Raw genomic sequence first — 25,869 nt, forward strand, 5'->3', positions numbered from 1 at the left:
CACTTCATTTTGGATGTTTATTTGCAGAGCAATTAGCATAAGATAAATTAATTGAACTACTCAAATCAAAATATTAATTAAAATGTGATAATTCTCTTAATTAATTGGTTACAACTGCGCTTAGTTTTAAATGTATATTTAATTTAAAATAATAATAATAATAAGCAACCAACTTCAAGCCTGTAAAAACTAAATATACTAAAATGTTTGAAGATTTTTGAAAGTTCTTTGATATATTTGCATAGTTTGATAATTATGGAAGAATAATTTCTTTTACAGCTTGAATTATAAAAATGCTTAGCCAATATAGGTTGTTTTATCGAACTTCCACAGTAAAGTTCAACTCTTATGACAAGTATAAAAATCTTGACATTTCTAAATATTGCGAATCTCTCAATTTTTTTTATTCGAGAAATAGGAAATGGCTTACACAATAAACATTTAGCTTCGTAAAAATTTTCTCTGATTTGACATCAAATGACTTTCTTAACTACCAAGTTTTTGAATCGATTGAGGAATAGGGATTGTAAATAGAAAAGGTTTATTCTCTACTTGAAGAATATATTTTATATATTTACTTTTATATTTTAAACGTTGTAAATGAAAAGACATGATTACCCTAAATAAAATGCAACTTATCTTTTATGTCCGTCCGATTGAGACGATTCAGACGACTTGATTGGCTGGACAAACATGAATATTAAACTTAGTAGTTCAAATTTTGATATTATTTTCAGATAGTGGCAATGATTATACATTCAATTTTCGTCTTTGTAGTGCGTACTTTACCAATGATTTGTATTCAAATACAGTCCGGCATCACTGTCCTCGAACATTCTATCGCTTTGAACTTGTTCGTTGCTGCATTTCAAATCTAACAATTTATCTGCGAGCCACGCAAACAAAGCACTCTATAATATTTTCCAATCTCTTTGTGTAGCTTTTTAGAGAGGTGACTCTTATCTCGCAATTCATTCATTAAATGTTGCTGGGCTCTCAGAGACGTTATGCTCTTATAGTTTGTTCTTAAAAAATGTCAAACAAATTCTAATTGTTTGATTTGCTACAATACAATGCCTCAGTCAGGTATACCTAAGTGTGTTTGTATATTAAGTTTTAGCCATTCCGCTTGTACGTAGTTCCGTCTAATTATAGCTTTTCAGGCATTATCGTTTTTCGCACGCGGTCCAGTCAGTCTAACAAGCGTGACATTTATTTATTTTTTGTTTTTTTTTTTTACAAAATCACAGTAAAGTTGTGCAAATCACATAATGTCCGCAAGCATGTATTTACATACATACATATATACTCGTAGATACGTAAGTTTTTATGACGGAAAGTGTTAGGATATGGGCAAATTAAGCAAAATATGAACGATCATTGATCAGCTGACATTGTAACCAACTGTGGCGATCACTGCAATATTGTAATATATATTATTAGGTGTATCTATATAGGAGAAATGGGCGCGTTTACTTTTACATTTGTTTTGACCCTCCAGTAAATTCACAATAAATGTGAATACCGTCTTCACAGTACTATTATACCGTACTAGATCATTCATAGCTAGTAGTAGTCCCACTGCCTGCTTTCGGAATTTATGTAACTATAACAGCTTCATTTTTCTAAAGAGCTGCGATAATCATTTAATAAAGTTGACTGACAATAAAAAAATTAATATTTAAGCAAAATGTGATTATTCTGAAGTGCTGATATATTATCATAATATTGTCAATATTATATCCTGTGTAAATTTGAACTTTATGGTCCATCTTCTGAAAATTTTTCTTTCAAACAAAAAATATAAAAATAATTTGAGACTTTCCTTCAGTGTTGCTTTGAATAGATAACCACTGAAAGTGGGAAAAACGCAGCCGAGCTGTTGATAAGAACCTAATAATAGTTTGTATTATTTGTTTTCAAAATGTTTCGTGCTTTGCACTATTTGCTTGTACTTTGCACTATCTAATATGGAAGAATTTTTGGAAAGAATAGTAAGTGAAACTCAGTATAATATAAACTCATCTTAATTTCAATATTTAAAAAAAAATCCTACAGATTTATTGTCTACCTGTGCACGCTACTCTAAGAATATACAAGTATATATACTTTTTTCTGATTGTAGGGTGTGCTGTGTACGCCTAATACCGAATGTACTACCTTGTGTTGTTGTAACCCTACAACTGCATTGCTGATATTGTATCTCTGCTTGCCCAGCTAACCGACTTTTTGCTGTGATTCCGCTGTCAACTTTAATGAGTGCGTGCCCTCTCTTTGTTAAACTCTTGGCGCTCAGGGATGCCACAGTGAGCTGCTGCTCATATTTTTCTCCGTATTTGTTGCTCTCCTTACAAATATGCATACGTGATGCGAATGCATTGAAAACCAGACTGCACAGTTGACTTCCCCGGTTATCTTCTCTTTATGATTGACTGCCTGCCTAGCATCTTTGCATATACAGTTTAACATATTTTTACTTGTAATTAAATGCATACGTATGTGGATATCTATGTACTGTATGTTTACATTTGCATTTACAAGTAACCTCTTTATTTACACAAGGGTACTCACATATTTGAAAAATAGGAAAAATCATAGATATAGTACAACAATTATATATTTTTGTTGTTATTAATTGTCTGACAGTTAAATTACGATCTTTTTTAGTGATCATGTACGGTATAAGTATATTATATAGCTTTATGCCCTTATAGTTTACTTACTTGACTTTGCTCATTCTGTCGCTTGCTGATCATTATGGTGTACTAACATATTCGGAAAAGTATTTTAAATCAATTGTAGTGCCGAACAGAATTACAAATCGCTGCGACCGCCCAAAAGTTGTCATCGCTGCGCTCATCTTCGCCTTCGCGGCGTATTCGTAGCGCACCTACCTCCCTAGTCGCACCGTGTCGTTGTCGTATTGAAATTGTTGCTGTTGCTGTTTTTTTTGTAGTTTTTCAAGCAGCTCCTCAATTCTGTAACCAACCCCTGTAGCGTATATTTGTATGCTTTTTTGCTGCACACGAGTTGCTAGTGTGTGTCGATCGTAGTCTGGCTAAGGTTCGTGTTCTAGTCGTCAGCTGTGCGTGGTTCATGTAAGATTAATTTTTCGAATCTCTTAAATTTATCGCAATTGTGATTTAAGTGATTTCCAGTGATTTAATGCAATTTGCAGACAATATTTAAAAAATATAATAAAATAATTATAACTCGTGGCGAATAACGGGTGTAGTGTTGTACTTCGAAGTGGGTTAGACGATAAGCTATGTGTATGTGTGGCGAAAAAGGGCACATATCGAAAAGCAAACCATGAGCCGCAATTTTTAAAAAGTCCTGTTTTTCATAAAAAACTACGTTTTCGACGTGGTTCTATGCTGACATTTTGTCAAAATTCGCTTGTGTCTATTTTAAAAAAACTGATCTTTGCTGTTGGCATAAATTATGCGATTCTGCTGCGTATTGTATATTTCATATTACGCTTGTATTGTTTCCTCATGAGCGGAAAATAGTGTGTACGAGCTGTTTTTAATATAGATCGAGCCAAGCAAATCCTCTCGCTGCCCTTCAGTCTGCCACATAACGAAACGAAGGTGTACATACGCACAAATATTTCACGCGACAATCCCGTTATACGGATACGAATATTTAAGTAAAAACGAGAATTAAAAATTAAAAAAAAAATAAAAATTAGATTCACTCGGATCTGTATTTATTCGTAATTTAATTGTGTATAAAAATTTTATTTCACATTACTGCTGTTGTATTATAATATTTTGCTGGCTTCTGTCGTTGACAGTCTTTCAGCGCTCCCTAAAATATGCCTCACCAATATTAATTATATAACTCTACGTTTGTCGATCTTTGCTCGTTCAACCCATTTGAATATGTATCAGTCGCGATCGATTTAAACCTCGCCTATGACGAGTGTAGGCGTCATTTGTGTAAAACTGATAACCTTTGTTTTTGTAGCAAACAGAATTGCTATTGGGTTTGTTGTCTGCAGTCCAGTCGTCGTTCTTTATCTTTCCGCCTAAGTGGATAGTTGATAATGATATGTGTTCGGGTTGCCATAGCCGTCGCGCGCATCAAATCGTCTCTTCCTACAACATACAAATAAATTTTACTTTCAGTTTTGAAAACACTCTCAGCGCCCGCAGTTGCGTTAGGTATCCAGTTGATTTTAATTCTTTTTCGAAATTTTCGGTGTTTTTCTTTCAGTGTTTAGCTAGCGGTGCTACCACGACGTAAACCCAAATTCGAAATATCAAACTAAGTGATTAAAAAGTGAGGATTCGTTCAGTGTAATTTTTAAACATATACTTGTATAAACTGCCATGGAACACGTGCAAGGTTTATTGCAAACCCTCTCCGAACTGAAGGATTTACCGCTCAATCGCGAGTCTTGTAAGTATTTTTGTTGAAAGTGATATGCATTTATAAATATTTGATGCTGTAATGGAGTTTGCACAAAACACTGATTACTAAAAACCCCACGTATCTAAACACGCTTAATACTAAGGGCAGGTGCATTCAATTGTTTTCTTCTGACTTTTCGTCAGCTGTTGCCCTTCTACTGCTTCATTTTGTCTTAATAGATTTTCTCTTAATTTGCTTAATTGGTGTCGCTCTCTTACGCGATGCGTTAGCAAGAGACACTCTTAAGAGAACCGGCATTGTACTTAATTACACTAACGATCAAAGTAAATTTAAAGAATTTCTGTATTCTATGCTTTGCAATATATATAATAATACGAAAAAATATATAATTAAATAATGAGCTTTGGTTAGAACTAGAGCTCTTGGTATTCGACTAATCAACTAACTGGTTTAACCGGATAAGGCATTATTCGAATAATAATATTCGGTTTTCACTATCCGAATAGTCCTTAGTCCTCAACTATTCGATTAATCGCCCAATTTAGACTATCGGGTTAACCGTGCGTTGTCGACTATTTACTATTCTAATAGTCGTGTTCATTTATATTCTTATTTTTATTGACAAAAGTGAAACATTCAATAATAATATTTTGTGCACAAAGGCTGCTGGGATTTCAAACAATTTTCTTTTATTCAAATACTGCAGCAAAGCAACTATTCGAATAGTCGCAGTAGAATGACTATTTGAATAGGAGCAATGTTACGACTATTCGAATAGTATTATTCTGTTAGTATTCATATGATCCGTTACAAACCGGATATTCGAATAATCGGTTTTCAGGTTATTCGAATATTTTTAGAGTCCTAGATAGAACCAATCGATTAGACAATTGTTGGTATATTTTTTTTTTGTTTTGTGTTTACATTTAAATTCGAGTCTTTTCTATGTATTTGTATATCTTTCTAGATTATTTTTTAAAGTGAATTCTTCGGTATATTATAGTTTATTCTTTTATTCTAAACTTTTTCATCACTTGTTTTTGTCAATATTTCATTGCTCTTCACTTAATTTTAAAAAATTTAATTAAAAAATTATTGAAATTAAAAATATTTGTACGCGCACAATATTCATTTGCATTTGGCAAAAAGTCAAATTATGTCATCAAACAAAAAATGCTAAAAGCAGAACCAAAGAATAAATACATATCGTAGCCTCACTGTGTAAAGAAATCATTATCATATGAATATAGAAATTAATGCGAGTTGGCAACCGGTTGCTCTGACCTATTACATTGTCAATTAAAAACAAGAAAAACGTTAACTTCGGTTGCACTGAAGCTATAATACCCTTCACAAATACAAAAGGTTCCTTAGCAACACTTAATTCCGATCGTTCAGCTTGTATGATAGCTATATGGTATAGTGATTCGATTTGAGTAATTCCTTCGGAGATTCTATTATTGCCTTAGATAACGATTCTTTCCAAATTTTGTGAAGATATCTTCAAATAAAAAAGTTTTCCATACAAGAACTTGATTCCGATCGTTCAGTTTGTATAGCTGCTATATGCTATAGTGGTCTCATCTGAACAATTTCTTCGAAGATTACATTGTTGCCTTAGGAAATTAATCATGCCAAATTTCGTGAAGACAACTCGTCAAATAAAAAGTTTCCCATACAAGCATTTGATTCCGATTGTTCAGTTTGTATGGCAGCTATATGGTATAGTGGTCCGATATCGGCCGTTCCAACAATGAGCAGTTTTTCCCTCACTAAGGCACAGGTGCCAAATTTCAGATCGAAAGCTGAACAATTGAGGGATTAGTTCGTACATCTACAGACAGACGGAAAATCTAAATCAATTCATCTCATCATGCTGGTCATTTATATATGTATGTACATATTTTATAGGGTCTCCGATGTTTCATTCTGGGTGTTACAAACTTCGTGGCAAACTTAATATTCCCTGTTCAGGGTATAAAAACAAGTAATAATAATAAAAAAAACTACATAAGAAATAAATAAAAAATAAAAAACTTGACTTAAAAAATTAATGTTTAATTTAAAGGATTTCTAAAAACGCTGTTCGACGATAGCCGTCATCGATTTGACATTTATCTGCACTTTAGTTTTGGGTACAGCTTTTATTTAAATAACAATATGTAGTAATAAACTTTTAAAGACCAATATTTTTGTGTCTAATATTACCAGAATTATTTCTGTCTGAATGTTATCCTCCAACAGGCTTGAATTCTTTCTGTCAATTGAGGTGCTATCTAGGTATGTTATACATTTTGACGCTTTTATATTATTTTACTGTGGCCTAAAAAAATAAATTTTCGTAAGATGTGATTTACAAACCTAATTTTTTTTTTTTGTAATAAGGTCTTGATATGTAAGGAATCAGTTTATTTATTTTTTGCTCACAGATTTAGTACTTTATAATTATAGGAATTTGCTAAAATTGAAGTATTTGAATAGTGTTCCTATACCATTGACGCTGCCTATACATTAATACGTAGAGTAATATGTGCTTGTGCGTGTTGGCTAGAAACAAACACTACGTTAGCAATTGGAAACCACCCCACAGAATTATCCAGGCCATACAGTCAACGTTTGCTTGGTTATGATGTCATTTTGTGTGAAATTATAAGGCCACAAACCAAATGAATATCCAAAGCGCAGTTCAAATAATAACACGGCATTTTTGTTTCTAAATTTATTCGACGCAAATCGAAAATGCCGTCAAGTGAATCAGCCGTAGAGTTCTATAATGAAATGTACTGAGTAAATCACTCATATTATTTAAATTAATATAAAAATTACGTCGCAATTTTTAGTACGAAATGCGCTTATATACACACCAAATACATATAATCATGAGATCTGTGTCTACGAGACAGTAAAAAAATAAAAACCAATACAAATTGTTAGTATATGCTTCATGTAAACGTCAATAAATTACAACGAGATAAGTGCTGCCATTAACCTCCCCATTGTAAGCTTGCACCTAGCCGTTGTAGCATTCGCTGCAGTAATCATTACATTGATTGCAGAGCTCACACATGCAGGTTCTATATGCGGACGTTCATTGACCGCACTGTTGTGGCCAGTATTTGTGCCTATTTTTATGTGGATGGTGGGTTTTTACAATGCAAAAATTGCGGTCTAACGAAAAAGTAGCGGTAAAGAAGTCTTAAGTTAAAGAAAACAGTAATAGAGGCATCGCGGTAATAATCGTTGATCGATTCTTATTATTTTCTATTGATCGGCGGATATTATAGGCATTCCGAAATGTTGATTTCGTGCCTATGAGAGCATGTATATATATGTTTTGTAGGTAGAACTAGCCATCAAAAAGTGTTTTTAATATCATAGGTATCGAAAAATTGGTTTAAACGATACACATTTTTAAGGGACTCAGGTTTTGATATATTGGAGGAAAATGAATTTTATTTTTTATGAACAAAATTCTGGTAATACAAAAAAATGACAAACCGAGCAATGGTTTGCTGCATTACGTAGAGACCATATGAGCATCGAAAATTGCTAATTCAGTGGGAATCGGTTTCTAATACGGCAGTGAACATAAGAAACCACCAATCTTTGATGATGATAAATATAGCTGCTGAAAGTACCAAAGATATCACGGACAGATCTTGAAAATATTGACATTGATATGCGGAAGTTCTGTCTCAAATGAAATCGCTCCCGCAACCACCGCATTTTTCGAAACTGGTTCCATCGACTTTTTTTGGTCTCTGAGCGCAAAAGATTACTGACAGGAAAGAAATCGCTGAAACTGAAGCCTATTTCGAAGCAGAAGACCAATCCTACTGCAAAAATGGTATAAAAATTTGAAAATCTCAATAATCGACGAATTGTCTTTGATTGTAATACAATCGTATTTGCTAAGAAAAATATATACTTTATTTAAGATGATGTGAAAACGTTACGTAATATAAACGTTAAAATGCAAACAATATTTTTTGGAGCGCGTTCTTCCAGAGACAATATCGAACTAACAGAAAGCTCTGAGATGACGTGCAATATCTAGGATAGCTAAATTTATTTTCTCTAATTTTTCTTTCAATTTGTTATTTAAGTTTACGTATCGATTAAATCGTACGGGCTGATTCCCAACTGGGAAGGTCATTTATTATGATCTCATTACTCTATTCTCAACGGCCTAGCCATACGTTTGCTCGCTGTTCAACTAAATGTTGTCATTTATCAAAACCAAATTACTCATAAACTTTTCCATACCGGTCTCAGTATGACGCACGGTACAAACTCGAGCGCGCTTTCCAAAAAACAAATTGTGCACACTTTAATCGTTTAACTTGTTTCCCCCATTTTTTTGGCGAATTTCACAAGTGCTCTCCTTCTCATTTCTAACACAAATGAATCACACGTATTGAAATTCTGAACCCCACCCACCACTTTGTAGACATTATTTCACGAGCTACAATTGCATGTTTTTTTTATGTTGTTACTCTCCACATATGGCTTAAAGCTCAAATTTGCGATGACCATATAGCCGAAGTCAGCAGTGACCACGCGGCTAAAGTGGCATCACAGTGACACGTCGCAATGCGGTGACTCGGCCTATTTTCTTACTTCACTTGTATGTTGGCGCTACTTGTGAGTTCATGTTGTTATGACTTACGTGCTGACTCTTAATTTAATGAGCGAGCACAAGCAGATACGTTTCCGACTGAGAGCATAACTATGCACTGAGGTAAGCTTAATTGATAGCAAAGACTAAAATAATCTTGAGTAGATATTTGTTAGATACTTTCCACTCAATAGCTGCGATTTTTATGAGAACATAACTCACAACGGAAAAAAATCCAATACTTAATTGTACCACATTACCGAGACAAAAGGAGAGAGGGAGAGTTTATTTTTCTTCTTACGTATGCTTGAAGACTGTTTATTAATATTTAGTGCCCAAACAGTCACCCTTCCGTACTTACCGCCCGTATCAAACCAAATTTGTCAAAAGTTATGCCCGTAGTTGCAACGCAGAATTTTCATTTCACCAATGTTGCCATTGTTCTATTTGTATACTGTATACACGATTTTTCACACATAGGTTGCCTATTTATTAATAAGTGTATTCAACTGCGATTTTCAGTTATTTTAAGAATATTTCAAATATATTCAAGTTCATTTTTAAATTGCTACAAAATATCGAGATTGGCAACTCTGCGTTGCAAAAGATTGCTCTCTCACTCTCAGCTCACTCGTTTCTACGGAAAAAATCCAATTTTCGCAGATATCCTACCGTACGGTCTTTTGGTTGCTAATTCGGGACACGGTTTTGCGTCGGTGACTGTTTGTGCCATTAAAATTAAAATGTGAAGCGATCTTTACTCTCAATTTATTTGTGGGTAATTTTACCTATTTGAGCTCATAGAGATGGAAATGGGTATACATAAGTAACGTGCACTGTGGGTCAAAACGCTTCATAAAATATTTTACTTTCACTTAAAAAAATATCTTTCAAAAATTCTGAATTAAAAACAAGACGAAACTATTCTAAATTACACATACTATCAGTTCTCGCAGTTTAGGATTAAACTTTAGACAACTTTTAATTTAAGTTGTTTCGGTTTTTGAGTTATTATTTTTTTCTATTTATAAAAAAACTTTATCGATTTATTTTCAAGGCTAATCAAAATATTAATAAATATTAAATAATTTTCAAAAAAAAAAACTGGCCAATAATATAAAATTTTTTAAAAATTAAAAAAATGTGTCGGAATAATTTAGTTTCGTATTTATCAGAAAAATTTTATTATAAATAATTTTCGAATGAAAATGGAGCCAGAGATATAAATAATACTATGTAAAATAAAGGGCATATGTAAATGGAAAATAGATGATTAGTTCTTACCCGGTTGGAACTGAAGATCTCCCTACTTATATAATATTTATTCCAGAATTTATCAGAATTTTTCAATAATTTTCACTGAGTAGAGCGCACTGTAATCACACAGGCTACACCAGCGTACGCAAAACATAATTATTTACACTCGCTCATACTCCCGCTGAGTCGCAATAGCGAGTAATAAACAATCCACTAAAAAACTCATTTTCTGGGGGCAAGAAATAAAAGGAATACCGAGAAGAGTGAGAACTGTGCCAATTGAGCAACATTACTTCGAACTCAAAACCCGTTTCAGCATTTGTTGGGCCATCAGCGACATGTTGCAGTTTTGACTACGACGACGACGACGAAATGAAGATAAAAGCGAAACAGCCGGTTAAGCCACGAAAAGGGCATAAAGAAAGGGAGTTAGGGAGGAGCAACGGGTAGCTCAGTGACTACAGAGGCATAATAACGCGCTTACGAATTCCAAACAAGCAAGCTAGCTGGTTGACAGCGTAAGCAGCAACTTTTTTTCCTTCAGCTTTCATTTGAGTTCAGTCTCGAATTTCTTCAGCGTTCCGTATTTCGCTGTTGTGGGCTGCTCACTGCCGTTCGTCGTGTGCCATTCACTGTTTGGTTTAGTCTACAAGTGTACGTCGGTGAAAAAAAATCGTCTGGTGGTCTGCAGAATCGCCACGTTAGTTGTGTATTAATTACAATTTTACTGAAACCAAAAAAAAAATTTATTAGTATAATAATAGAAAAAAGTTTGTTAGAGGTGTGCTTTATTAACGTTAAACACGCAATTTACTGCTTCTGGTGCCCACAAGTGCGACGAAAACCAGAATCGCTCACCATTAAAAGGCATACAAGTGTATTCGCCATACAACTACCCTACGTCCTGCGCATCCCTTCGTAAATAAACAACAACAGCACACACAATGGCTGGTGGTAATAAGCGCTACTCACGCACCAACTCCAATGGCAATATCACAAAACTGCCCGAACGCGGCCCAGGTAATACAGTTCCAATGGAAAGAACTTTAGTAGCAGCAAATTCTATGAATTATTGAAAACACCACAATTTAAAAACTTTTGCGTCACCTTTCGCGTAACGCATTGTTGTTGTGCTGCGGTAATGTGTTGATTTTGTCAACGTGGCCCCCACTCACCGTCGAGCGTTTCATATCTGCATACTCACGTTGAATCGTAGCCCGAAACGACGTTCATTTGGCTTCAAGTGTAGCACTGTGATTACGTTTGTTGTTGTCCCGTTACGTATGCCACTTACGCGATCGTATCTGCTAACCATCAATTTCGTTATCGTTTCCGTAACAATTTTATTGTTGTTGTTAGTGCATTACTTATACCAGTTTTTGTCTTTTTATGATATACTTTCGAATTGGTTTAATTTGATTTGCTTTTGGAATTGTGCTTGCCACGCATGCACGTACCAATATATGTATTTGTAGATATGTGTAAAGGTAAAGGTGTACACGATGCCGCTGTCGACGTCATCATCGTCATATCACCCCGCCTGCTGCCACTTGGCAACAGATAGTAAGAGTGCTGAGCAGACAGATCCGACTTTTACATATCTACATATGTACATACGTGTGTGTGTATGAGCTCGTTAGTAAAAGTATCAAATAAATTTAAGGTGCTTAAACGGTTGCTTATTTCATTTGCAATGATATTTGCTATATACAAGGCATTATAGTAATCGCAAAAAGCTAAAATTATTTCAATAGTCAGCAGGTCAGAAAGTTGAAATGATAAATGACAGAAGATAAGAAAATAATAACAAACGAATTAATTTAAATCAGTTTTTGAGAAAGAAGCTAATACCTATATTTCTATTTATTTATGATTAGCTACAGCTATGGTCATAGAATTGAGAAAGTTTACTTCTCTCACTGATAATTTTAAATATATTTTTTAATAGATTTCAAATACTTTCTGAAAGGGCATGGAATTCTTTAAACTAATTTAGTAAAAATACTTTAGTGACTGAGTGCAAACATACCGTCCAAAAAGGGAATGAAAATGCCTAAAGCGTTCTAAAAGCTTAGAGTGTTTTGTTATCACTTTCTAAAATGTCGCCATATACAAGTAATGAGGCGACAGCTATTTCGTGAAATATGCATCGCTAGCAACCTTCTGCGCAGTATCACGCTTTTGCGTTTTCTTTCTAAGCTATACTACCTGCAAGTAAGATTTTATTGAAATGAAAAAAATATAAATGGGTATATGAGTATATAAAACATTTTAACTTCCCCAAGTTAAAATAAAAACAATGTTTTAAACAGCTGACTTCTGCGTTTTCAACGAATAGAAAATTATCAGGCTTTCCAAGCTGGTGCTATTATGGAGTAATCATAATATTATAGTCTGTTATTTTTATAAAAAAAAAAACAATAAACTGTTGCGATTAATTATTAAATTAAAATACGAATTAAACCGAAAACTACTACAAATAAACCTATTTATGATTTATTTGATGATGCAACATTAAAATTATTAAACGAAATTTCATAATTAAAAAGGAAATAAATGATTTTTTCCAAATAAAGAGACGAATGAATTTATATACTGTTTAAAACGCCATATAGCGACAGTATTGCTAGCTTTAAAAATAAACACGAAAATTTTTAAAAACAATCACAACAAAAATTTCTCAAAAAGCAACAAAAACGAAATTAAGCTCGTGTTTGTTGTGTTAATAGTATGGATAATTCCTGCTTTCACACCCTTTATAATTTATTTACCTTATCTTCGCATGGTAATGCATTTAAAAAACTATTTAGTTTTTCAATAGTAAAACTTGACTTTTACCAATTACTTTGTTGCAAATACAAAACGTTTTGTAATAGTTATCAGCAAGTAATTTGGAAAGTTTAAAAATTTCTTAAGTTCACTTAAGAAATTAACTACTAGGGATTAGAAAGTATCCATTTAATTAAAAAGTTTTTTAATCGATATTATAAAATGCAGCACCCTCTTTCACTGAATAACCTTATACCATGTTTAAAATTTAATTTTCAAACTAAAAGAGAACTATAATTTGCGAATAAACTCGTTTAGGAGACTACTACCGGGTATCCCAAGAGACAACTGTCCATAAGAGAAGGATCCACCTATATATTTTGTAATGAGCTGAAATATCCTGTGTAAAACATTTGAAACTTTTTCAATTTGTATTTATTTTTTTGTTGATAAAATAAAAAAATTATTTTTCCGAATGACTGAAATTCATTCTGTACTACACTATATATGTATTTCAAATAAACCCTAAAAAAATGGGTTTGTAGTTTCAAGTTTCATATCGGGCGCCTTCTTCTAACTGCTAAATCTTTACGAAAAATTGAAAAATTGATTTATTCAAGGTCTTAGAAATGCTTAAAATAATGAATTATCCATGAATTGGCAATTAGCAAAAATCGTTTCATATTCCATTCTTCTTATACTTAAACATACAATACAAATACTTATGTACATATGTATGCTAGTATGTGTGGAATTGTATTTATAAAATTTCTAATAGAATTTTTTAAATTAAATTTAAAAAATACCAGTGTGAAACCTGTAACTGATACGAGAAATCCCACCGAATTCCTTAAAACTGGCAGACAGTAAAAGCTTTGTCTTATTAATTTTAGAAGTGACAACTTCTAGTTTAGTTTTAGCTTGCCTTTTATGTAGATACAACATTTTAGCGTTGTGCATATATTTGAGCTAAAAAAATAAATCTGGCTTATTTGTTCAGAGGATTGTAAACTTGAAACCATATCGGCATAAATATAAGAGTATCGCATTACTGTGAGATATTGACATACATATAAATAATAAGTATGTATGTGTGTATGGAGATTGCGATCATAATTAAATATGAGTTGATATTGTTCTTAAAATTAAATATCAACATAAATAAACCACTATATACGAGTATGTACATACAGCAGAAATAAAATACTTAATAAAGTTACATTTAAAGAAAGTAAAACCGTTATATTATACAAAAACCATTTATTACTTCACTAACAACTAAAATAATTCAAAATACTTAGTTTCTTATAATAAAAATCCAACATTTGTTTCATTTTACATTATTAAGTCAAAATTAAAGCTCTCTATTAACCTTTGACATCTGTGCAAAGGAATAGAGTTCCATGCTTCCTGTACTCCTGCCCAAAGCTCGTCGAAATTTTTAAATTTGCTTTGTCCAATTTTTCTTTTGACATCAGTCCACAAGTTCTCGATCGAGTTTAGATCTGGACGTTGCGCTGGCCAATCGAGAAGCGAAATTTTTTCTAAGCCAGTTTGTTACCACTTTTGCTAGTATGTTTTTTCATAAAGATTCCATTCACTGGCATAACGTCATATGTATATGGCTCCATTATATTCCTTAGTATATCAAGATATACAAATTTATCCATATTCCCTTCTATCTTTACTAGTGGTCCAACTCCATGCCATAAAAACGACCCCCAAACTTTTAAATTTCCTCCATCGTGCTTTACGGTCTTTTTGGTATATCTTGGATTGATATCGGTATATTCCTCTTGCCATTTTATTTCAATTTGTAATAATATTAAATATTAAATACAACTTCACAACAGACAGTAGTTGTTAGTTAGACCATACACACTAATGACCGAAAACTATAACTGCGCTAAATCATTGTCCAATAAATTTATTATTATTATTTGCCAACGCATTTAAAGAGGCGATGAAACAGTATTGATCTATTAACTATAAATTCATGAAAAAATCGCTCTCTTACAAGTAACAGTAATATTTCTAATTATCAATGCAAGTGCGCTAAATCTCTGTCCATAGCTGTATATTGTTCATTATTTTTCGTTAAATAAACAATGACATGCACTTTTGTTTATTGATGACTTATAATTTATTTTGGTCTGATATTTATACCAACAAATTCATTTTAATTCAGCACAACTAATGTCCGGTTCACACACAGACTCATTTGACGCCCAAAGCGAGTATTTGGTTGGTGAAGGGACCACACGGAAAGACGAAAGGTCTGTGCCGCTCGTACTTTTTTTTTCTTCCATTCTGACCGATCCAAACATCCCTTTGCCGACTCAAATTGCTGAACACGACATCAAAAGAGAATTTGCCGTGTGTGAACGCAGTTTAAGCACACATCTTTTTTTGTTGTTGTATATATTTATTAATTTTTTATTTTTATTTATTTTTTATTTATATAGTGGAAGAGACACTTAGCTGAGGTGTAATTTCAATCCACTCATCCTTAATAATTTTGTAAAAGGGGGCCTTGTTGATTAGCTTTCGCGCAAGAACTGCGTTTGTTTTTTAGAGGTTTTTAGGCTTGGTCTTTCTCCCAACCACTCAATATAATTATTTTGCTAAAATATCAAATTCAAAGGCAAGTCATCAGATTTGAATAAACGGACGCTTATATGCCAGATATTTTAAATTATTTTTACTAATTTAAATATAATATTAATTGCTTATTGTTCTTTTTTCCGACGTTTGCTAACAGCGTTACATTGAAACTGATACAAAATGATAAACATCGTTGAGCGTTGAAAGTCATTTATTCACCTCCTTTCCTTCATTACACGTTACACGACTGCTTGCCGGCCAATCGGATCAGTAATGATCAATGTGAATGATCAAACATTTATTTGCGGCTTGATGTCGACCCACCGCCGTTGCCGCCTACACTTAAATTATTTATTTTAATAATAAAATATTTCCACAGCAAAAGAATTTTGCTGCTGCCAGTTCTTTTAACTTTTTCTACTTCCTCTCTTTCGCAGCCGCTGACACTGCTGCTATACAGTGCACCGCCCGTCTCCCACCATTTTTACTTACTGCCAAAAACAATTGCCTATATACTCTCAGCTATTTTATATGAACGAAAATAAGATATGTAAATACTCTACAAGCTCTCTTATATACACCGTATGAATAAAGCCTTTTGCCAAGTGACTAGTAAAGCGTTTCGCTATATTTCCGCCACATTTATTGCCGCACAAAAGTTTGTATAATTTGTTTGCTTAGTGCTTTACTTAGTATCGGCGCGTTTTCAGCTCTTGCACGCTCTCTATTTTTTTCTCATTTTTTTCGTCTAAAATAAAGAATTAAAATAGTTTAACGAACAACTTTAAGGCGTACCCTCCGGAATTCTAAACGTATTACAAACATCAAAATGTCCAAATGTAACTACAATTAAAATAATTTATTTTCGTCCTTGTTGCAGTCATTTATTGTTGTCTTCTCCTGTGTCCATTTTTCGTTAGTGAACTTATATCTATATATATATTTTTTTTTTTGTGATTGCTTCTATATGCTAGTGTTTGTCTCAATCCGACTGCCAATTCAATAAAGTGCAAGTGCAATTAGAAGAAACAAATGAATTGCAAAATATATGTTATTTGGGGAAATTATGCGAAAATCTTATTGCATAATTACTCGCATTCTACTTAGGATATTTTTATTCGAAGATTTCATCTGCTGGCTGCTGTTGCTGTGGCCCACAGTGTGCGTGTACCTTATATACATAAATATGAGCATGTGATTTTTTACTCGAGATACAACCAAAATTCGAAACATATGCATGCGTCAATATATATTCATATATCTTCAGCATTCACATACGAACATACAAATGTTTATTTTGGCAATGCTGAGTGTGGCGATTATAATTTTTAGAAACTTTTCATCGAGTTTCTTTAATTATATATTCTTTATTGTTTGTACATACTTATATACATACATATGTAAAGATTTGTATTTTGCTTCGCTCAAAAATTAATGAATTTGTGAAAACAAAATTAAGTAGAGAAACAAACATTTATTTCTGATAATTTCTAAATACATACATATATGAAATAGTTTAAAATCTCTTAAACATTTGAACATAGATATTTAAATACACATATATGTATATCTACAAATATACTTAAACGCTCAACTGGAAACTAATTGTATGAAAAATTCATTAAAAAATGTCGCATCGAATTTCAAGTTATTTATTTATCGATTTTTTTTATTTATTAAATTTTCTTATTACAATAAATAGCATTTATAATTTTTCTTTTCATTTTTTTTCTAATTGCAGTGGAATCCCTTATTTACTGGCGAGATGTTAAGAAATCTGGCATTTTCTTCGGTGCTGGTCTTGTCACCCTGCTCGCCATATCATGCTTCTCCGTCATTAGCGTTTTCGCCTACCTGTCATTGCTAACATTAGCTGGTACAGTGGCGTTCAGGATTTACAAATCAGTTATGCAGGCCATACAGAAGACACCCGAGGGACATCCCTTCAAGTAAGTATAAAAAGTTAGAATATTTGATGGAACCAATTATAGATTCTACAATTTGTTCGTTAATATTTCCAAGTTTTTAGGACTTATGTATATATTAAAGGTGGTCCAAATATATAGCATTTCTTATACCGCACGCTTTTTTGTGTATGGATCAGAGCTTGTGTGGAAGTCTAAAGTCTGAGTCTATTGTCAGACACTGTTGATTAACTCTAGTTTCAGGCTTCCTAACTACTACCGCATTTTTAAGCATGTGAATGCCATTTAGGTGGTAATATATCTTCTGCTTAGACTTCTTTAGAGAAGAGAGCATCAACTCCGATAGCAAGGTGGCGATACCGCTTAGCCTCACTCTCAGTGGCTTCAAGCTACTTTATTATAAAACTAATATGAGGTCTGGGCTCAACTGAATTGCAGGAAATTGTAATATTGATGAGCTTGCAAATAATGTAACTTACGTCCACTATAAGCAGAATGTGAACAGCTTGGAGCGGAGCTGTCTTCATTTGAGCTGGGTAAGCGTTGGTTAACTAATAGAACGAGTGCAATAGCTAGGTTCATCTGACCCGAGGTAAATCGCAAGAAGCCAAGTGAGCGCTTCTCCCTCTACCAGTTTCGCCTTTCTCTAAGCCGATGTTGCCTGAAATAAGTTGAGGTAAAATCATCCCTTCACTTACTTCTTGATTGATATCAGATATATTCAAGACGATTTTGTCGATACATGAGATCGAAGTACAAGAGTTTTCTGGTTTCACAAAGAACTTGTCTTTAACTGTTTTTAGTTTGATCACTATCTCAGTTTCAAGGTTGAGCTTTCTTTTTATTAACGGCATTGTTATTGTAGAAATATACAATATTAAACAAATAGTTTTCGGGGAAATATAAATACTGACAGTCTTTACCCTTAATTACTCATACTTGTATATAAATCCCTCGTGTACCAATAACGTGAAAAACGACGACAAGTATGATTAAATCAAGCGAAAGGCATCGGCCTTCAAATCAACTCAGATTGTATTTTGTTGCTAATGCTTTGAATGTAATTCACGGTATGACCTAGTGTTACTTCAAGTAGGGTACAACAACGACTTGTTGATGTTGTTGTTGTCGTTTTTGTGGAAAAAAGCATTATGTCGCCGAGTTCCGAGTCCATTCCAGTTATATTTACCCAACAGGCGTGCAAACGAACTATAATCATTCATCTTTGCTTTCTTGGTTTCCATGCTATAGCTGACAGGACTAAATATAAGTTAAGTTTCTATTAATAAAAAGTCGTGGCCACAATTATATTTACAGAGAATACCTCGACATCGATTTGACTTTGTCGCAAGAGAAAGTTCAAAATATTGCCGGCGTTGCTGTTGCACATGTGAATGGTTTCGTTGCTGAATTGCGACGATTGTTCCTCGTGGAAGATTTGGTTGACTCAATTAAATTCGGTGTTATTCTGTGGGTTTTGACTTACATTGGCGGTTGGTTCAACGGCATGACTTTGGTCATCTTAGGTAACTATGTTATGCACTTGGAGTGCGCCAACTATTTTCATATAGTAATGATTTTCTTTTCCACAAACAGCTTTCGTCTCTCTCTTCACCTTGCCAAAGGTGTACGAAAACAACAAACAATCAATTGACACATACTTGGATTTGGTACGAAGCAAATTGACAGAAATTACAGAGAAGTAAGTCTAAGCGCTTGATAAGTAACACATTTTTACGAATAAATTAATTTCTCTAACTTTACCACAATTTAACAGAATTAAGGCCGCCATTCCAATTGGCAAGAAACCAATTGCTGCTGAATCAGACAAGGACAAGTAAAGCGCATAAATTCACGAAATATTAGCAGCAACAATTTTAATATTGTCAATGCAGTTACTAAAACTTAAGAAGCAACAACTTAAGAACTTTAAATAGATGGCGGCGCATACACATTTTCACACAAAATATACACACAGCAAAACAACAAAAAAGAACTCATTATGAAAATTCTACAAACAAGCAGAGAGGATGTGTGAACGCCGACAAAGTAGAGAATAATTAAAATTAATGCATTCACAGTCTATAACAAGAATAACAAAATATGATTAAATTAAAATAAACACACACAAATAATAATGAAAAACGAAAATCTTAAAGCAGAAAACGATAAAAATTCACATTTCAGTTGATAAAGAAAAACAAATCAAAAAACCCAAAATATATATATACTACAAATATCATAAATTGTATGCATAGAAAAAGAGCAAACGAGAAGCACTACATTTTCAATGGGAAATTATTCGTTTAATTGTATTGAATTACATTGATTACAATGCGTAAAATTTCGTTATTATTTGCTACCGATTTATAATTATATATTATATAATAACTGCTACACAATTGTAACTAGCTACAACAACAATATATTCGGAAACAACTTGTTATATTCTCAAAAGGTTTTTTTTTATAATAATGCTTATATTTTTTGATTGTATGTAAATCGATTTTAAAATGATATATTTTATATAAACTGTTAAATGCACGAAAAACAAAACAACAACAAATATTGATCAACAATGTCTATTAATTTAACAATTATATTTACGGACTGTTTTCGTTTAAACGTAGTTATAGAGGAGAAAGGGTATTTATATTTCTCATTCCCTTTGTTACAAGTTAAAATTTAGTCGAACAAGAAAGGCAAAACAATAAAATGTGAGCGAAATTCTGCTAGTGTGAAATATAAACAGCGGACACGATTGTTTGCTATTTTAGACCTATGAACAAAACATTAACTAAAGAAAAAGATTAGCAAACACTTGCTTCTTGATTATGTTGTTATATTACGATTAAAATAACAAAAATAACAACTTAGAATTTAACGACTTCAAATGAGTATAAAATAAACAAAAAATATTTCGAATGTCCAAGTGTTATTTCGTTTATTTCTGCAATTTTTTGGTTAAACAACGGTAAATCGTTTACATGTAATATTCATAGTAAAGTATTAAACACGCACTCATACAGCATGTATCAAAAGGCAAGCGCATATGAAAAATCAATTTCTAAAAATAAATTTAAAAAGAAAATTACAACAACAAAAAAATAATAATATAATATGTGAACGCTTTGCGTCCGTCAGTCATCAACACTTAATATTAAATGGTTAATCACATTGAACAAAAAACAAAGAGAAGAAGAAAAATAAAAAGAAAAACAAAACTAATGCGTGTTTTCTTTGAAATTATTAAAAATACTTATAATGCATAGTACTCAAATATAAAATTAGTAGATATGTATTTTGCCTTTTAAATATAAATGTGTGAACACACTTGTATAGTGTAATGCCTTTTTTAATGAGAATTATTTGTTTAATAAACATATTTGTATTGCTGACCAAAATTAGTATTTCGCAAAACCAATATTACTATGTAGACAGTGGTACGTTTCTATATGACCGCTTTTCAACAATTATATATAAATACCTAAATGCATAGTTACATACTGTCTGCGGATCGACTTGATTTAAAAGAAGCGCAGATTTTACTAATTTGTTGCAATTGTCTTGTTTTGCATATGTAAAATTTTTAAATAAAATTCATACTTTAAAATAATTTACGAATTCTATTTATGTTTCATTGATTTACGTTGGGAATAAGTCCGTTGGCTTTATATATGCGAACTAGTCCCTCAATTTTTGAGATATCGCTATACAATTTTGCATACGTCCTTTTCTCTCTAAAAAGCTGTTCATTTGTAGGAACCGCCGATATCGGACCGCTATAGCATATGCTGCCATACAAAACTTGTTTATTTGTGAAGGGTATTATAGCTTTGGTGTAAACGAAATTAACGCTTTTTTGGCTGGGCCAGTAGGTAGGTGGACTATTGGTCTACGTTTAGTGATTGTATTTTTATACCCTGAACAGGATATAATAATTTTGCCATAACATTCGTAATACCCAGGAGAAACGCCGGAGACGCTATAAAATACATAAACTGCTTGTATATAAATGATCTGTAGGTCTGTCCGGCTGTTTGTATATACACGAACTATTTCTTCTGTTTTGAAAATATCGAACTGAAATTGTGCTTACATCCTTTTCTCCTTAAGAAGCTGCTCATATACATAGCTGCCATGCAAACTGAATGATCGGAATCAAGTGCGTATATGGAAAACTTTTTCATTTGACGAGGTATCTTTAAGAAATTTGGTAGAGACTAATATCCTTTGCTACAATCTCCAAAGAAATTGTTGATATCAGACTATATAGCATATAACTGCCATACAGCTGACCGATCAAACTCAAGTCCTTGTATGGAAACTCTTTTATTTGTCAAGGTATCTTCACAAAATTTGGTGTAGATTATTATCCGAGGCCTTGCAACAATTTCCGAACATATTGTTCAGATTGGATTACTCTAGTTTAAAGCTGCCATTCAAATTTACCAATCGAAATCAGAATAAATATCTTTTTATGCTATAAAAAATGCACCTGTATATACTATTATAGCTTCGGTGAAGCCGAACTTAACGTTTATTTTTGTTTTATCATAAGGATACCAAGATATTTGAAAACATTTTCAGTACGAATGAACCATTGTGAACACGTTATCGCTGTAAGGATTTTTGACTGAAACCTCTGTATTATAACAATGTTTGATGCAGAGTTCATACCCCACAGTAGAATATCATACATCCAAATGAGCTTTCAACAGAACTTTCTTGATAAAGCTATGTTCAGAAATTTTATATAAAAGCCAGTTTAAATGTCTTGCAGTTATTTTCATACTAGTTAATTTGCTTGATATGTGTGCTCCATGTTAGCCTGCTGTCCAAGTGGATGCCATACTCAGATGTTATTCATTTCAACCTAATGACACATGTTTGGTCTTAGTAAATATATTTATTCGGATAGCCATTCTTGGACAAAAGCTAAATACTCCTCTTGTACTTCTGATGCTCTGATCGGGCATTTATTAAGGCAGGGTCATTCGCAGAAGTGGATGTTAATACATTATTACCAGTTAGAATTACCGCTTTATATAAGAGAAATGGAGTTGGGCCTAGCACACTCCCCCGAGGTACAGCAGCCCTTATGGATCGTTCATCTTATATAAAAATAGTTACTTTAACAGTAAATTCCTTTTTTTTTTGTTAAATAGGACTCCGATGTGTTCTACAATTTAAAAGAGAATACTGTTTTAATTTTATATAAACGTCCTTAATGCCACACCTTATCGAATGCCTTAGCTACAACAAGGAATATTGCTGAACAGTACGCTCTGTGCTCGAATGCCTTTCTGATTTCGTTAGTAATTATATTTACTTGCTTAGACTTGCTCTACAGGGCAATGTTCAGCTCGAAGCTAGAATTGGCGCGTTGGAATTATATTATTTTCATTGAGGAAAGGAAACATCTTTGACATATTGGTCTGTAAAGAGACGAATTGAAAATTAAAAAGCAAGGGGAGCATTGCTGCGGCAGTACTAAGTGCTTCCATTAGCATTTTTGGAGTAATTTTATAGTGCTATGATGACTTTTTTGGATTCTTCTCTTTTATGATCTTTTTAATTTTAAAAGTTGCAGTCTTGATAGACGACTTGTTAGCGGTGTTAGGCAGCTCATAGTCGTTTTTGGAACAATTAGGCTGAAATATAATCTTTGCAAACCGCATAATTACTTGTATAACTTTCAATCTTACATTTTTTAGCAGCTTACAAGACCTTTTTAGAATAATACAATATGTTGATACAGTTTTATTTTAATCTTCTTTTTTATCACAATAAACTAATAAAATTCAAATTTCCCTCCAAATTTTTTTTAACATATTCAAAATTATTCAAAACTTGGTTTTGGGGTGGTATATTTTATTGTCTGGTACCATAATAAAACAGCCAATCCTTACCAATTTGCGGCCTATGCTTTGGGTATTTGTTTTTTAGTTGGAGGATTTAACTGAAACCGATATCCAAATTATCCACTAAAGGTATCAATTTATGTTCACAAGAGCTTTACAAACAATTTCGCTGCTTCCATTGTACTTTAGGGTTGGTACTAAATTCTTCGGTGCCAGCTCGGGCGTAGGTTCGATTTAAACTTTCATCTTCCATCGCCACCAAAAATGTTGAGCATCAGCTCAAGTGGAAATTAAACCTTGTTTACAAAAATACATCCCCTTATTATTATACTCTTGTAACATGTTGCTACAGAGTATAATAGTTTTGTTCACCTAACGGATGTTTGTATCACCTAAAACTAATTGAGATATATATATGGTTATATATATTTGTATATAAATGATCAGGATGACAAGACGAGTTGAAATCCGATCTGTCTATCTGTCAGTCCGTCCGTGTAAGCTGTAACTTGAGTAAAACTTGGTACACATGTTCCCTGGTACCATAAGAATATTGGTATTGTAGATGGGCGATCGAACTACCATGCCCACAAAACGCAATTAATCGAAAAATTATAAAACGTCATAACTAAGTCATAATATATATCTCCGGAACTAATTGATCAATTTCAATAAAATTTGGTACGTAAAATTATTTTTGCAATCCTATTTCACAGTGAGAAAATTATCGAAATCGGACCACAACCACGCCTTCTTCCTATTTAGCATAATTTTATGATTCTTTCACTTTCTAGTATAGAAATCAAGCACCAAAGAATATATTAGGACAAGACTTTGCACAAATAGGGCTTTTGAGGTATACCATCTCAAGTCTAAAAATTGTTAAAATCGGACCATAAATGTTCAAATATGAATTCAATCGGGTCAATACTTTCTTTAGCCCCATATACCTTATCAAAATATTTTCGAAATTACGGTTTTCTTAAAAAAAAATTAAGTAGATGTATTTTCCTTATAATGCTTCATGTTTGAGCCTAAAATGAGTAAAATGAGGTGGGAACTTGCCGTAGCCCTCATATAACAAATCACAGACTTTTCAAACATCCGATTGATGTTGGTGATGGTATGTGAGGTACTTTATTGATACTCATGGAGTATTTTATTGTGTTAATAGTATGTTGTATTGCCAAAAATAGAAAAATAGGGTAAATATTATCCCAATCTCTCATATACCTAACATAAAATTTTTAAACTTCCGGTTGGCCTTATTATATAATATATCAGTTAGGTATCTTAGCAAAATTAAATTAAAATTAATAATATTGGATATACTATAGCTTAACTTATATACAGCATTTGAAGAAGATTTAAATACAATTTTAACTGACGCGAAGTAAAATATAGTAATAAAACTAAGTGAGTCTATGACCTATAATATGACTTAATAATATAAAAATTTAATTGCAAGGACGATTTCGTTGAATAATGAATGTTGAAATGTTTCGCAACACTTTTATACTCTCGCAGCATGTTGCTACAGAATATATTAGTTATTTGGTATACTGGTTCACATTACGGAGGGGCATCTGCAATTAAAATTTTTTTTTAAAGTGGGTGTGGTCCCGCCCCCTAATAGGTTTAATATGCATAACTCCTAAACCGCTTAAGCTATTATAACAAATTCACATTCTATTTCACATGGAACGGTAAAGACAGTCAGGAATTGGTAGAATGCAGCGTAGGGGTGCAATAAGGGGTTGAACTGAAATGTACTTCCCACAAAGTTGACAACAAACCGTTGTATTGCATGCGAGTGCCATCTATCGACGAACTAAAACAAGCTGCATAGCAGCTGTTTTTTGACATTTGGAGTACAGCAATGCTCCAATCTTGCCAATAGGGAGCGCGCTCTGTATTTAACAAACGAAACATCTTCAACATCTTCAACTTAGCTATGGCCCAAAATACAGCAAACTATAACTAGAAAACCAAATAACTTATGTTATAACATGTTAGTAGTTGAAAATGCTTTTACTTTTCATGGAAAAATGCCTTATCCAAACCATGAGTCCGGAGCACTTGTTCTGTGCTCTTAGTGAGAAGTCAACAGCCTACAGCGTAAATACATATGTATCTATGTATGTATGTGCCTATGTACTATATATGTTTACAAATTTTTGCTGCTTGCTGCGCGTCAAACTGTATACGCATGTATGACCTTCGGACAAGGTGACCGATGAAATTTTGGGTTTGAAGAGAGTTTGACAACTGCATTCCACAATGAAGTTGAATTCAGCACGGTCGTAGGAATCACAAACATTAACTGCCCGGTTTAATAGGTTATCAATAGTTGTACTGACTTTGATGGTGACTTATGTGCTAGTTTTTCGTAATTAACAACCACATTCCGTGAACAGTTTTCTCAGTTTTAATCGGTTATCAGTTGACGAAC

General features: G+C 33.0%; 1 protein-coding gene and 1 long non-coding RNA gene across 6 annotated transcripts in view; one reads left to right on the plus strand and one right to left on the minus strand.

Moving 5' to 3' along the window:
- The window catches only part of Rtnl1 (reticulon), a 34,137-nt gene extending 12,968 nt beyond the window's left edge, over window positions 1–21,169 (plus strand). For 2 of the 5 annotated variants that reach the window (XM_070106332.1, XM_070106333.1), the window contains 4 exons: window positions 17,370–17,577; window positions 18,847–19,079; window positions 19,150–19,255; window positions 19,331–21,169. In XM_070106332.1, the coding sequence (XP_069962433.1) occupies window positions 17,370–17,577; window positions 18,847–19,079; window positions 19,150–19,255; window positions 19,331–19,394 (611 nt within the window). In that variant the 3' untranslated portion in view covers window positions 19,395–21,169. Of the gene's footprint in view, window positions 1–10,967; window positions 11,276–17,369; window positions 17,578–18,846; window positions 19,080–19,149; window positions 19,256–19,330 lie in introns of those variants that run through there. The other 3 variants (XM_070106334.1, XM_036375075.2, XM_014235548.3) reach the window with 2 other exon arrangements.
- A 3,341-nt stretch (window positions 21,170–24,510) lies between these two features.
- On the minus strand, window positions 24,511–25,603 carry LOC138855955 (uncharacterized). Its single transcript, XR_011395091.1, has 2 exons — window positions 25,453–25,603; window positions 24,511–25,397 (listed from the first exon to the last, which is right to left on the minus strand). It is a non-coding gene; the product is annotated as an uncharacterized lncRNA (long non-coding RNA).
- Between the last annotated feature and the right edge of the window lie 266 nt (window positions 25,604–25,869).

Source organism: Bactrocera oleae, chromosome 3, assembly GCF_042242935.1.
Source record: "Bactrocera oleae isolate idBacOlea1 chromosome 3, idBacOlea1, whole genome shotgun sequence".
In the NCBI taxonomy this organism is placed as follows: domain Eukaryota; kingdom Metazoa; phylum Arthropoda; class Insecta; order Diptera; family Tephritidae; genus Bactrocera; species Bactrocera oleae.